The 14,792-nt window shown below is 33.1% G+C and overlaps 1 protein-coding gene across 12 annotated transcripts in view; it reads left to right on the forward strand.

The window, feature by feature from the left end:
• The window catches only part of LOC121410196 (dedicator of cytokinesis protein 3-like), a 117,943-nt gene extending 104,570 nt beyond the window's left edge, over positions 1–13,373 (forward strand). For 9 of the 12 annotated variants that reach the window (XM_041602119.1, XM_041602110.1, XM_041602114.1 and 6 more), the window contains one exon: positions 7,977–13,373. In XM_041602119.1, coding sequence (XP_041458053.1) covers positions 7,977–8,522 — 546 coding nt within the window. In that variant the 3' untranslated portion in view covers positions 8,523–13,373. Of the gene's footprint in view, positions 1–6,470; positions 6,537–7,976 lie in introns of those variants that run through there. The other 3 variants (XM_041602111.1, XM_041602120.1, XM_041602122.1) reach the window with 3 other exon arrangements.
• The last annotated feature ends 1,419 nt before the right edge of the window (positions 13,374–14,792 follow it).

A 14,792-nucleotide genomic window follows, 5' to 3' on the forward strand; every position in this document is an offset into this window, starting at 1 on the left:
TTTTTTTTCCAGATAAATTTGAACATTTAACAATATTTAGCTTTGGCAGCACAAGTGAGGAAAGTGTCATTAGTAAGAAATATGGAAGATTTAAACCCAGATGTTTGTTACAGAGTGAGGAAGAACTTTCAATCCATACTTAGTGTCAATTATTTTTCATTGTAATAAAAATGCAGTATTTGTTGCCTAGTGAAGCATGGTAGGGGGTGGAAAATCAATCTTATCATTCTAACAAGGAAGGGAGGTCCATTCATTAGTTCTGCAATTATCATCAGGGTTTGCTGAAAGTCATTCAAGTTGATCTTTAGGGCCATTTCATAAAGCTGTTAATAAGATAAGAGTGACTTTACAAATGACTGGTGATCCTTGTGGTAAATGGTAGGCCTATATACTAAAATATTAATTGGCTATGGTTTAGTGCGTAAGAAAGGATCACAGGTCATTCTTAAAGTCACTTAACTTTTGAACATCTTTATGAAACACCCCCAGGGGCCCGTTTCAGAAAGAGTTGCAATTAAACGCAACTCTAAAAATCATGCGCAACTTGATTTTCAACCAATCAAAAGCGCGCATTTGGGACTTGCGATTGATTTTTTTACTTGCGTTTAAACGCAACTCTTTCTGCAACGGACCCCAGTTTTCTTGAAATCCTTTCAATGTCAATAGCATTATTTATGAGATCTCTAGCATGATAGTAATAATAATAATGTATTTGTAAAGTACTTAGACATGCTGTTTTGGTGTGATAAGCATGTCATGACTGACTTCTCATTTGCAATTTATTTCATGATATACTCCTATAATATTGATTCACATTGAATAGGATACCATCATATCTTGGGAATTTTTTGTGGAGTCTCAATATTATATTAAGTAATTAATGAAGTAGTTTGAATCCATGGGATATGTTAAACAATGAATAGTAATAACATTCTAATTTTCGTTTTTGTACTATATTATTTCAAATGCTACCTACAAAGTTTCAGTATGAACATATGTGAACAATGTCATTGAAAATAGAATGGAAGAAATATTGCATTCATTTGACCTTTAAGATACTGATAGCTGGGGGATGGGATGACTTTGCCCCGCCCCTTCCCTCACATCGAAACTTAGTCTTTAAAGCCCATCTTTTGTTGGGAAATTGGTATAAATATCCATCTCTCATGAGCATGAAACTTATTTTTTTGCTATTTATAAACTGTTGGTCTATATATGAATTTGTGAAGCATATACAAGACACTGAATCTGGAGTCTTTTCATTTCATTTATTGATTTAACCATTTTAAAAAACAACAAAATTACAATGTTCAAAAAATACAAATGCAGCAAGAGAATTAAATACAAAGTAGATATTCAAAGATACAAATATGATTACAATAAAACATAGTACAAACATGTTTCACTAAACATGTTTATTTATTATGTACCACATCCACTTTATAGATCTTTTTTCTTCTTTCTCCTCTTCTAAATGTGAAATAATCATTTTGTATTCACTTTAAATAGGGAGATTTAAATGAGAGCAGTCTTTGGCAATCATCTTATCTCTGGGCTCAAGCATTCAAAAGAAAGCTTTCTGTTTTCTCTCTTTTTGATAATGGAGAAGTTAGTATCCATGTTGATCATTGATTTTGCACTCTTTTAAATCAAACCCATCTTGATATAAAAAAGGGGTTTGTTTTCATATTCATACAAAGTGCAGGATCCACCTAGCAAAAAGCACCATTGGAAAGTGATTGTTTGCATCCTTAATTAATCTTCTTCCTTTTTTGTTCCCCATCACATTTCCTAATGCTTTCCTAATCATTGACCTTGCTTTAAAAAAAATGAAATATTTGTCTGACAATGCAATATAAAGAGCAGTGTCCATTTAAATTCCCAATAAAATTTGAAGTCTATTTTTGTTGGTAAACTGATTTTTATCTCACCTGCATATCAGAGCGAGACTACAGGTGCCACTTTTCCAATGGCGGCCATGTCGTCAAATTGAAATCTTAACTGAGGTTAAGTTTTTGAAATGTCATCCTAACTTAGAAAGTATATTTACCTAGCTCATGAAACTTGGAGCTAAGGGTAATCAAGTATTACTAAACATCCTGCCTGAGTTTCAGGTCACATGACTAGGGTTAAAGGTCACTTAAGGTCTACAAACTTTTACCATGTTGGGGATATTTGTGGAATTGTCATTACTTTTAAATTTTATGGATCTAGTTCAAGAAACTTAGACTTAAGAGCAATTAGGTATCCCTGAACATCTCGGTGCAAGTTTCAGGTCACATGAACAAGGTCAAAGGTCATTTATGGTTAACGAACACTGATAATTTTGGGGGTATTTGTGGAATTGTCATCATAAATCTGTAATAGTTTAGAGATCTAGTTCATGAAACTTGGGACATGAGTAACCATGACCATGTATCCCTGAATATCCCGTGCATGTTTCAGGTCACATGACCCAAATCAAAGGTCATTTAGGGTCAATTAACTTTGGCCGTGTTGTGGATATTTGTTGAATTAGCATCATAACCTAGGAAGTTTATGTATCTACACATGTAGTTCATGAAACATAGACATAAGGGTAATCAGGTATGAATGATTGTTTTGCACATGCCATAGGTCACATGATCATGGTCAAAGGTAATTTTGGGTCAATGGACATAGTATTTTATTATCCAATGAGTGTTTTCTTTTGTGAATAATTATTTAATAGCTGCTTTCAAAGTCAGCACTGCTGCTATATCAAATCTCATAATGCAGGCTAGACTGCCAGAGGCGTTCAACTTGTTTTTCTTGAAAGCATAATTCATTAATAGTTTAAACCTAAATCTCCAACCTGAAATTTGTCTGAGCTTCTATTAGTCACCCTGTTATACAATTACATACACTGCACCACTGGTGTGTACCAGTCATACTAGATCCTGCCAATAAAGCAGTCAGATTTTAAGACCCCCTCCCCCAGTGATCTTTTAAAATATTCATTCTAACTTATTGCTCTAATCTTGATGCCAACAAAAATTAGGTTTCTTTTGATTTGACTTTTATTTTTAGTAATGCTCAGTTCACATGAACGTGCTTTAATGGTGCTTTAAAATAGCGTGCAAAGTGGCACCAAAGCTTGATTAAAGTGTCAGGGTTGTAATAGATCGTGGATAAAGCTTGGAGTAAAGTGGGACATTCGGCAAGAGTGCCAAAAACATATTGATTGTTTAAAAATTCTTGGCGATCTGTCACGAATTGATTAAAGCACCGAGAGCATATCAAAGCTTAACAAAGCTCAGCAAAGCTTGACTCAAAGTGTAGGAAAACTTAACAAAGCTTGGTTCAAAGCTAGGACCCCAGTCTTCACAGTCTGTCACCATTTGACACGATTTTTTATAGATGTCTCAAGATCTGGCATGAAGATCTTACACAAGGTCAGATGCTTTCATCAAGATCTGACCTGCTTTGTGATGCTTTCCTGAAGGATTCTCATGCTTTCCCACGAATAAGCCAGTTCATAGTTCCTTTCTGCGCATGATGAGAGGAAGGTCATTTGTACTAAAATAAATTGGTGGTTTAAAATCTAATGAGATAAGCACCAACTTTGATGTCTTGATTATTCATATGTTCTTTTGAATTGTATTTTTCATTTACATCCAAAAACAATAACAATGCGTGCATGAACGACTGGTATATCACAGTTTGCCAAGTACATTGTGCAACATGCTATAATATGCATCTGAAATAGAAATGCAACAAATACCTTCATAAAGTGTTCATTGGTGTGCTATTCTAGTCACCTGGTCTATTCAATTTCTTCATCCTGCTATGTAAAGGCATGCTTACGTAATATCTTGCTTCGAAATCTGCCTATCATAATGAAATAAATGAAAGGTCATTTGACCAAAATTGTCCAAGAAGTAACTACGAACTGGTCTATTGAGATGCTTTGATCAAGGATTGAAACTCTGTGTTACGCTTGGCAAGCTTCCTCACGCTCTTTCACGTGCTCCCATGATACCAACGCTCTGTCTCCGTCCCTCTAAATAGTGCTGCGACTTGAGTACCACTCATTGCATTGTTTCTAAACGAAGATGAAGTATCCTGAACCTGATAAATTACTAAAAAAACACAAAGATTGGACCCAAGAGAGGCAGAGTTGCAGCAAAGAAGAGCTCGAGGGGACAGGCAGAGACCCGGCGGCTGAAAGGTCGAGGTCTTGTGGATCTGCTGCATTTTTATACGCTCTGGATCAAAAGCAGCATGAAATCGGCAATCTCAACATTTTCCAATGCGTAACACAGCTTAACATAGCGTAACAATTCACAACAGAGCTTGATAATCGTATCAGAGCCTGATTTAAAGGGTCATAATCGCATCAAAGCATAATAAAGCTTATCAAAGCATGATTTCAAGAGTAACATAGCCTGATCAAAGCATGAGGAACCATAACAAGTTGGGAAGTAATTTATCCCCCAAAGCAGGGACCAATTTGTATATTTGCATGATAGAAGAACGTCAAAATTTTAATTATTATAAAGAAAAATAAAAAAAATAAAAGGAATTTGCTTTGCAATTACAGCATCTGCATTAATTGGACAGACACATGTATTTAGCGGAATAAATGATGAAATGGAGGTGGAGATGAAATGATTGATGGTAGTGATGATAATGGTAATGATGATGATCATGATGGTGATATTCAAATCCCCCCCCCTCCTAAAAAAGAGAGAAGATGGCAAATCATAATATGAATATATTTTGGACTTAAAATCATATGAGTAGTGGATTTAGGAGAGAATTGATGAGGTTCAGCCAACAATATCTAGTGAAGATATGGGCAAAAAGCCATTTTAAGCATACATTAAAGTGAAACACTGAGCAAATATTGATTTAAATGTTTACTGAGTGTAAGTAATGTCATAGGATTGATACATTCCTTTTCTCTGTAGGCTGTGTATCTGTCGTTCATGTATATTATCTTTAATATTGAACATATGAATACAAGTAAGACTTCAGATGTGATATGAAGGACTTGCTCATTTTCAACGAAAATGACAAGATTATTTGGAAATTAAATGTTTTTACATTCTATCCATTCGTTTCCCATAAATTCTAGTTTCTAAACCTTTCTAAATTTGATGTTTGAAATACATTTACATTGGACTAAGAATAGTAAAATCAACACCAATGTGGATGCAATTTGTTAGATTTTTTTTTCAAAAGATTAACATTTCTGAAATCTGACCAATATTTTTGTGTTACACCATAAGAAATCCCACATAATATTTTAGTGCAGCTATTGCTTTAGTCTATTCATGTTGACAGGTCACCTTGGGTGGATCCAGGATTTTCCAAAAGGGGGAGTGGGGCACATCATCCCGAGGAAAATTTGATAAGTTTTTCACCCAAAATTTAAGGTCATTTCGTCCATGGAAAATTTGACAAGCAAAAGAAAAAGTCCTCAATTTCAAAGGGAGGCACAGAGTGTTAGAGTGGCAAATTTACATTTCAAATGTTTATTATGCCTCTCAAAAAGGGGGCATGCCCCCCCCCTTAGATCCATCAGTGGGTCACCTTATGAGTGTGTTTAGTTCAGTAGGATCAAAAAGGCATGCCATCTTTACATCACACTAAATGCCTTCAAATGTTTGGGGGGGGGGTTGCATTAACAAAGTACACTTTCAAAAAGATAAACCCCAAATATTTATTTTAGAAGACAAAGCTCTCATCAAGGTACAGGAACCTTATAATTCTTCCAAAGTCGAAGAAGGCAATTTATGTAACTCAGCTATACCTCTTTGAATAGATTGATTCACTTTTGTGAGATTCATCCTTTTGTTCTTCATGTCTATTTGCTATCTTCAAAAAAAATTGTGCAGTGAATATGAGTTGCATCAAATTGTTGTTAAAATTGTTGTAACTGAAATTGCATTTTTCTTTGCATAACTTGAATATTTTCCCCATAAAAATATGAGGTCTGCACTGGATAAAGTGACATACATTTATGTATTCACACACTGTTTTACTGCTTAGTTTCACAAGCCAATTCAATATACTGGATTTCATAGACCCTGTTCTAAAACCCTGTATAAAACAAGTTTACTGTAATGAGAACACTTGAAGCAGCCTTGGAAGAAATCTTCCAAGCTGTTCTTTGGGAAGCGATCTTCACACATTTTGAGCATGGTATTCCAAACACTAATGTCTATGCTGCAAAACATGGCACCCTACAGGGAGTGTTCCTGTAACTAGACCACTTTACATAAGATAGGAATGCGCGCAAAGCAATCTTCCAAACTGCTTTCCTGAATCAGTTTCTAGTAAAGTATTTGTAGAAAGTATAATGAGAATGGGGTCATATTCTGCTTCTAAAATTAATTAACATGTATCAATGTCTGTAAAATGGATTATGCAAGAAATTTATGAAGATTCATTTGAATGATGGTATCATGACATAATATCAATGCATTTTATTGATTTTGACTCAGCTTAAACGTTTTCTTAGATGGTAAATGGCAGAATTCATCCATACTTTAAAGTGAATGATCATACAATGGTACGCAAGCATGAGTGTGTGGGACTGTCAGGCATGCCTAATAATGTATATGAGAAAGATAATAATCTGCTCCAACTTTTATTTATCCCTTTATTGTTTTTTCTTCAAATTCTCAACTGACAGCATCTGCATTTTCCTAACAGACTGATACAGTATACAGTTGACATGGTTTTCTGAAGACTGTCATATTGGCTCAATATTTTTAGCCTTTTAATATAATGCAACCTATGATTTTGATGAGTATGTGACTTAAAATGATGCCCAACTGAAGCATTAATATCCTAAGTATGAATTTCATGCTGTTTACGGAATTAGCAGCAGAATGAATTATAAATGAATGGTTAATTGCAGCATGGGGTTTTATCTGGTTTGTAAAATGCATGTGTGGTTGGAATTGTGTTCCTCAAAAAAAAAAAAAGGAATTATTGAAGCATGGCATTTTATCTGTCATCTCAAGTATAGAATCCATTTATAAGCAAGGATCAAGTAGTTTCTAAACAGTAAAGTAATAAATATATATATATTTTTGAAAATTGAGCATTCTGAGACTCGTTGCAAAAAAAATCAAGCACGAGTCCCAGCTTCTCACTGGTTGAAAACATATTTATGTTTGATTTTTGGGGGGTTTGTTTGCAATTCTTTTTGCAATTGGGCATCTGTAACAAGATTTCAATATGGTACCATTCAAAAGACATAAGCTTTTATTTTGGAAACCTTTAGTATTTATGATATTGAATTATTGAATTACATTGCCAGAGCATAAATTGCCAGAGGTTTAGAGGGAGGAGTAACAACTTTTTGAATGTTTGTTTTAGTGAATATTTTTTTATTTTTAGGTCAGCATTTAAAAAAAAAACTCAAGAAAACTACCGAACAGGAAGTTATTTGGACGCATAAAGCATACACTGTTGTGGTAGTGTTTGGTGGCATGCATAACCCATATTTGTGTTTTCACTGACTACAAAACAGCAGAATTATCAAGGAGTCATATTTTTATAAAAATCAAAGAGTAGAAACATTCATTACACAAATACTGTTAGACAAAGGGATGCAGGTATTTGCAGAATTTGATAAATACATTTAGGTACTGGTAGATAGGTAGGCTGATGAATGGATGGATAGATAGATAGATAGATGGATAGATAGATAGATGGATGGATGAATGGGTGGATAGATAGATGGATGGGTGGATAGATAGATCTTGACTACTTTATGATAAAAAAATAGAGAAAAATATAGAGCTTGACTTGTTTATGACTATTTTGAAAACAAACAGGAAGAGTTGTATATAATAGGAAAATAATTTTCAATTCTAAACTGTTTCCACTTTTATTGTGAAATATATCAATTAATCAGCGGATGAAAGGTTATGAAATAAATGAGAAGAGTATATTTGACATTATAGATATGATAACTAATATATTTCCATTTCTATTAGCAGCAGATCCCGGCAAAGGACACCATCCAACATGGACCTTCGGGAACCGGTAACACCAGTCTCCTCCTCAACTCTCCCTCTGCGGTCCAAACGCCGCCGTCAAATACAGCAACCAGAGATAGTGTTCACCCCTCCCCCAATTCTACCACCACCCCCAGCACACCTGTTGTCTCCACAGCTACCACCCATGATACAAGACGTCCCCCCGGAGGAGCTCCCCCTCCCACCGTCCCCAGACAAAGAAAGCCATCTAATCTGACCTCTCCTGTACCACTTCCTAAACCCAATGGTTATTCTAATGACTCTCCTGGAGCCAAGTCTGATGCCACCCCACCACTCCCGATACGCCCTGAGAAGAATAAAGCTAAGACACCAACAGCCACTTCACCACCCATGTCATTACCTATTACCCCTGGACCCACAACTCCTAGCAAAGTGACTTCACCTAATAAGAATGGAAATGTTCAAGGGGCACCACCTGTTCCATTACGACCTGCTAAAAGGAAGGAATCTTTCATTAAGGATAGCAGTGGCACTAGTCTTTGAAAGAGATGGACTTTAATTTTCCATTTGTGCCTTTATGTGTTGATCACATGATATATAGAATGTAATATATTTTTAGCCTGTTCTTTCTTCTTTTGTAGAGGTTGGTTGAATTCAATAATGAAAGTTATTGAATAGACATGGCATCTGTACTTTAAGTGAAGTGTTTATTTAATCTTATTATTCCTGGTAAAAGTAAATAAAGGGTTTTGTTCATTGTACTATACACATGCAATCCTGTACATTATATGCATTATGTATATGAGAGGATGTGGTATTGAAATTCTCGTATTGAAGATTATGAACTTTTCGGTGCTGATTTTTTGTAAATTTATGACTTTAATTTTAATATGAATTACATTGTGTCAAATAGACATGCCTCCTGTTTACTTTATCGACATGTCATCTTAAATGGCTACTTAAGTTGTACCATTGCAACAGTTTCCTTGCCATCTGTTTTTAAAAATCACTATGTTTAAAAAAATGTTTTCCATGTTCACTAGAAAGTAAAATAATTTTATGTTTGAATAAATAAGAACAAAGTCAACATTTTTTCTGATGCACTAGGGGTAAAACCAAGATTGACATATTATAGCAATAAATTATGGATTCTAAGAGGAATGTATGTTTTCATTTATCAAGAGAAAGTAATCAATGTTATTTATGTATTGCTGCGATTAAGATAGTCATTATAACTTTTCGCACACCTTTGACTTTGGCAAAATATTGTGTTTTATTTAATACATGACTTTGCATGTCCAATGACTTTAGGATTCATCCTTTGGGAAGTTCACACAACTATTCATAAAGTTGCAAACGATTGGATTGTTGCAAGTTTAATATGATTCTCATCCATTGCAATAACATCAGCTTTAGATGAAATCCACAGATGATTAAATTTAATATTAACAATTTCATCAATAAAAAAAAATATACTTTTGCAATAATTCGAGTGAGGTTATTGGGAATAAAATAACTTTTTTTTATCATTGGAGAAAACTTCATCTCACAATTTTGCATGTCATGCATGAGGAAACACTTGTGATTGGGTGTATAAGTCAACTTTTTCATTATATGCATTCCATTTTTGTGCCTCCTACTTGCAGTGTGAAATATATTAATGTTTGCAGGTAGATTTGAATCAGAAATGATAATATACTTTGTAATTGTACAACACATATCAGTTTTAGCTAAATGGGCTTAGTGTCTTTTGTTGTAGTATGACATTTTACCATTAGTCTTTCTAAATCTGTGGACCAAGTAATACTACAAAGCAGACTGACTTCCAATATAATATCTTCATATAATTTTTGTATATTTGTTATTGATTTTCTTTTCATTTCTTTCTTATGGTTTTCCTTCTTCTTTCACCTTATATTTATGTGCTGCAGATGTTTCCACTATCTACTTCCTTAAAATGTTGAGCATAAGATGGTAAAATAAGTGATATATATATATAAACCAAACTAATCCATCAATTTTGTGCATGTAGCATGATTGTCCAGTATTTATTTTTTGTGAAAGTGATGGTAATCAGCTATTAGATTTGCATAAGACCACATACATTTTACCATTAGTCTTTCTCTAATCTGTGGACCAAGTAATACTACAGTTTTGTTTTCATTAAATGAGTTGTGATTTTGAAAATATTCCAAATTAATTAATTGAATTGAAGTTTTGATCATATCCTGTGATTTTATGTAAGAAAGTTTTATGGTTTACCAATCTAACTATACTGACCACTAACCCTACTGTCTAGCATCAACATCATTTTTCCCTTGAATTGAATGATAACATGTTTTGAGGGGAGTAAGAATATTCAGTGAGGTAAACAGGCAAGTCATGTTTATCACATGAATTTAAAGTACTTTATGGTAATTTTTATCATGATAACATATGCAAGCTAATTAACTGTTACCGGTCAAATTTGAATATAAATGTCACCATCCCTTTTTTCACAGTTGCATTTTGTACTATTTGTATTGTACCAACCATCATGAATTGATTGATCTATAGTGACTGTTCCAGTAAGAATCAAAGCTGTAAGATATATCAAACTTTATATAATATAATTTGATTTGAAAAAAGTACACAGTGTTGCAGATCTGCCAAGTGGTTCTTATTAACACAAGTCATATGCTGCAAAGTTACTATATCACATCTAAATTAAATGACTAAGTTTTCAATCATGAAAATGTACATATTTTTCACAGAATAAAACATGGTTTACCTTATATTGATATGATTATTGGCCATCTTTCTATAACGACCACATTTCTATTCATTAGCTGTGTATTTTTTTCTTCTCAGTGAAATATAGGCTTCACAACAAAATTATTTTCATTTCTTTTGACATGTACATTGCATATAAATGGTCAATAATTTGGGATAATGAATGATGCAATTACATGTATGTTAGGGCTTTACCACACATGAATCTTGAATCATCGTTCTGATAATGATTGCAGTTCGTCTTTAGAATGATCAGTTCTTTCACACGGTCGCTCGAAAACTGATTTGAAATCGAGTTCCTGAGCAAAGGTGGTATGTGCCCTTGGTCACTTGTCAATCAAAGCACTACATCGCAAATACAAACTTAGATGAGTGCATGACAATTATACTATATATGGAAGTGCTTGAAAGTCTACGTAAGCTCTGCCCCCCCCCAAAAAAAAAAAGATGTTTTGGAGGTCAAGCCTTTCACACGCAAAATTCGAAACGTAATTCGAGTGAAACTCAACTGGAATTCACCTCCGGAGTAGTATTTGAATTTGTGATTCTAATCATGTTCTAGTTTGGTTTCACACGTGCTAAAAATTTGTCATTAGCCTTATTTTTCACTGGAATCATCATTCAAGTTATGATTTTTTTTCCCTACCATGTGAAAGGGCAGTTATGCCTTTGAGTGTCTTGTACCAAATCTTAATGAAAATGAATGCAGATTGAAACACAACTGACTTCCTGACCAAGCAGCTTCCATTTAGATTGAGAAGTTGATTTGACATTGATTACAAAAATGAGAATGAAATTGAGATTACTGAATTTTAAAAACATGTGATTGATTTCATAAAAAAAGGAAATAAGGAAATGATTACTCAAATTCTCTAAAGAATTACTAGGAGAGAAAATTCTCTAAAGAATTGATAGGAGAGAAAGTTGTAAATTGATTTTTATTAATTAAAGTGATATTAAAAATATTTTTTTTTATAAAACAGTATTCAGAAGAGATGAAATTTGATGAAACAAAATTCTGAAAAGATGAAATGGATGCAGAAAGAAATCATTTAATGTACTTAATAATGTTTAATATTGTTTGCCTCCGATGACGCAGCCATTTTAATTGTTTGTAATCCTTTGCGCAATATATGGTTTTGAATAGACAGATACATCTATCAAGATATCAAATCGTATCATATTTTTTGATTAAGGAATCTACCTCTAAAATGGGATTCTTATTTTCTTGGATATACTACGGGTGTATCTATATATATTTAATTGTAGGTTGGTATGATTTTTAGTTTTGTATGGAGCAGCATGGATATTGACTTTCATTCAATTCATTTTGCTGTAGGGGATATAAGAATGCAGTATAGGCTTCATATGTTTTGGGGTTAGCAAATGAAATACCTTTCAAGGTACACCTACAATGCTTAATGTGAATTCTTTTTCTATTCATTCTAGAAAATAATAGAAAGATGGTCATTAGCTGGAAGTCTTTCTTTGGACAATTAATTGGAATCGTCATTCATTTAAAGAAAGTATGAATTCCAAGTAAACTTTAATTCATATCCTGATTCCTGTTACTGGTATTTAAGCTCATTTGCTTAACTCTTCTCCATTATACAGTATTTGAAACTGTAGTTTTGACTATTCATATATTTATACCACTCTATTTATGCAGTATACTACTATTATAACATTTATATTGGTTTGCAAGTTACCGCATGGATGTATTTTAATATTTGGAGATAAATTGACAAAGGAAGTTATAAACCATTTATGTGAAGTCTTGCCGTTGATGTTGATGATTCTTTATAGATGACATAATCATTGTAGACTTTTTATCCAAGCATTACCTGTAAATCAACTTGTAAAGTTTCATCACTTCTTCTCCTTTTCAAAAAGAAATAAATGCAACTAATAACTGAAATGTCTTCCATGCAACAAGCTGAAGTAATTCTATCCCATTTGTTATTCAGTGAGTTGTACTTAGTAGATTGAGATTGAAGAAATATACATTTGTCTACTTAAAAGTGATACTTAATTGCCATAATAATTTCATTTTGGGCTTGTTTCTGAATTCTTAAAAAAGGTATTCAATAGAAAGAAATCTACAATACAAGAAGCATCATGAGAACAATTATATTGAGGTTAAATTCTTATTGTTTTGAATTGAATTACTCTAAACATTATAAAATTTTTCTTATCATATTTCATGTCATCCCTGCTGAGATTTATACAGACTGTTTATATTTATCTGTTACATGAATATCCATATTGGCAATTGTTGAAATAGTGAAACCTGAGAGCCATTCTCACAGTTTTTTAAGAATAATGAACTGTAATGTTGGCTCACCAGGTTCAGTGTCAAGGTTTGGATATCAGCTCTTATTTTTCTGCACATCGTCTAACTTCCTGAATTACACTAGAATATGTATATATCTTAAGAAATGTTGTATTTAACATTTTTATATATTTCTAATTACATGTATGTGCTTCCAAAGTATTGCAATAGCATTTGATTTCAAGATGCAAAGTGTTCATTTCTCATTAGGAGATGTTTATGTTATGTAGGGCCCACTGGGAGAATGGATCATAATAGCTGTAGTGGCTACCAGGAGTAAATAAAATATTAGACAACACATTCTCCTGGGGAGCGTTTCATGAAAGGACTTGTCAGACGTTTTATCCGAGTCCCATTTTATCCGACATTTACCATAGTAACATTGCTTATCAGCCAATCAAAATCAAGGAAAGATGTCAGATCTGACAACTTGTCGGACGAAAATATTGATGAAACACTCCCCTGAATGGTCATTCATATATAATTATAAAGATGTATCGTTACTTCAGATTTTGATTATTAATGTTTTAACAAGCTGTAATTTATATTCAGCATTTCTTTATAATGTTTGTTTTCTTTTCTTGGTCGATTGCTAAAGTGAGAAGAAAGGAATGAATAATGTGTTTGTTAATACCAATATTCTAGGTTGCTAGAATGATATTCATGTTACTTTTGTAATTGAAGTATTTTGTTCAGTGTGATATGGTCATTTTATTTTTGAAAAAAAAGGGCAGAATGCTGAATATTTGTGGAAAATATCATGTATTATGCCATTGTTTTGGGGTTTTTTTTGTGTAATTTGGGAATTTGCGTATGGTGTGATAGGACATACAGTCCATGCTTTCTCTTTGGTTTGATGAATTGATGTGTGGTCAAAAATATGGAAAATATTGATTCAATCACTGGATTTTTTATATATCTTTATGACAATGTGAAAGAAATATCTATTGTAACATATTCTTGACATAGTTAAATATTATCACTGTTAGATGTATATTTGATTCTTTCATGCAAAATGAAACTATATACAGAGTAATCATGGTACATGAAAATTATAATGTATGTGGGTAAAATGGATTTATTTTTTACAAAGTGTGAATTATATGTGCGTATTAGTCTTGGCATTTACTTCAATAAAATCATGAGAATTATTGCATATATTTCCTTTCCATGTTTCCTTGTATAAGGTGTTTATATGAGGTCAGTCTTGAAAAATACAGAGGGAGGGAGAGAGAATGGATAGAGAATGGATAGTAGTAGTAGTAGTAGTTGTAGTAAAAGTAGTTGTTGTTGTAGTGGTAGTAGACGAAGTATTCATATTCATATTCCACAATATACCCCCAAATATACCATAAACACAAAATATGTAAGCATGTTATGAACAACTGAATTTTTGAATATACAATTAAAATATGGAACAACAATATTCAGCCCACAACCCTCCCCTTCAAATATTTGGGAACACCTGTAATATTGATAAGCTGGTATAGACTTGGGTTTATTAACCAGTACTGCAACTTTATGATGATAAAAATTGGTCCATAAAACTATATATTTTTTCCCCACATATTGAGTAAAAAAAACCATACAATATCAGTACAATCAAATACATTTTACACCAGACTGCATCAAAATTTTGCTTAGGTATTGCCGTTACTACCTTTGACCTGCAGATATGAAAAAGGCCAGAAAATCTGTCAGAGGCTTTC

This window comes from Lytechinus variegatus, chromosome 3 (assembly GCF_018143015.1).
Source record: "Lytechinus variegatus isolate NC3 chromosome 3, Lvar_3.0, whole genome shotgun sequence".
In the NCBI taxonomy this organism is placed as follows: Eukaryota; Metazoa; Echinodermata; class Echinoidea; order Temnopleuroida; family Toxopneustidae; genus Lytechinus; species Lytechinus variegatus.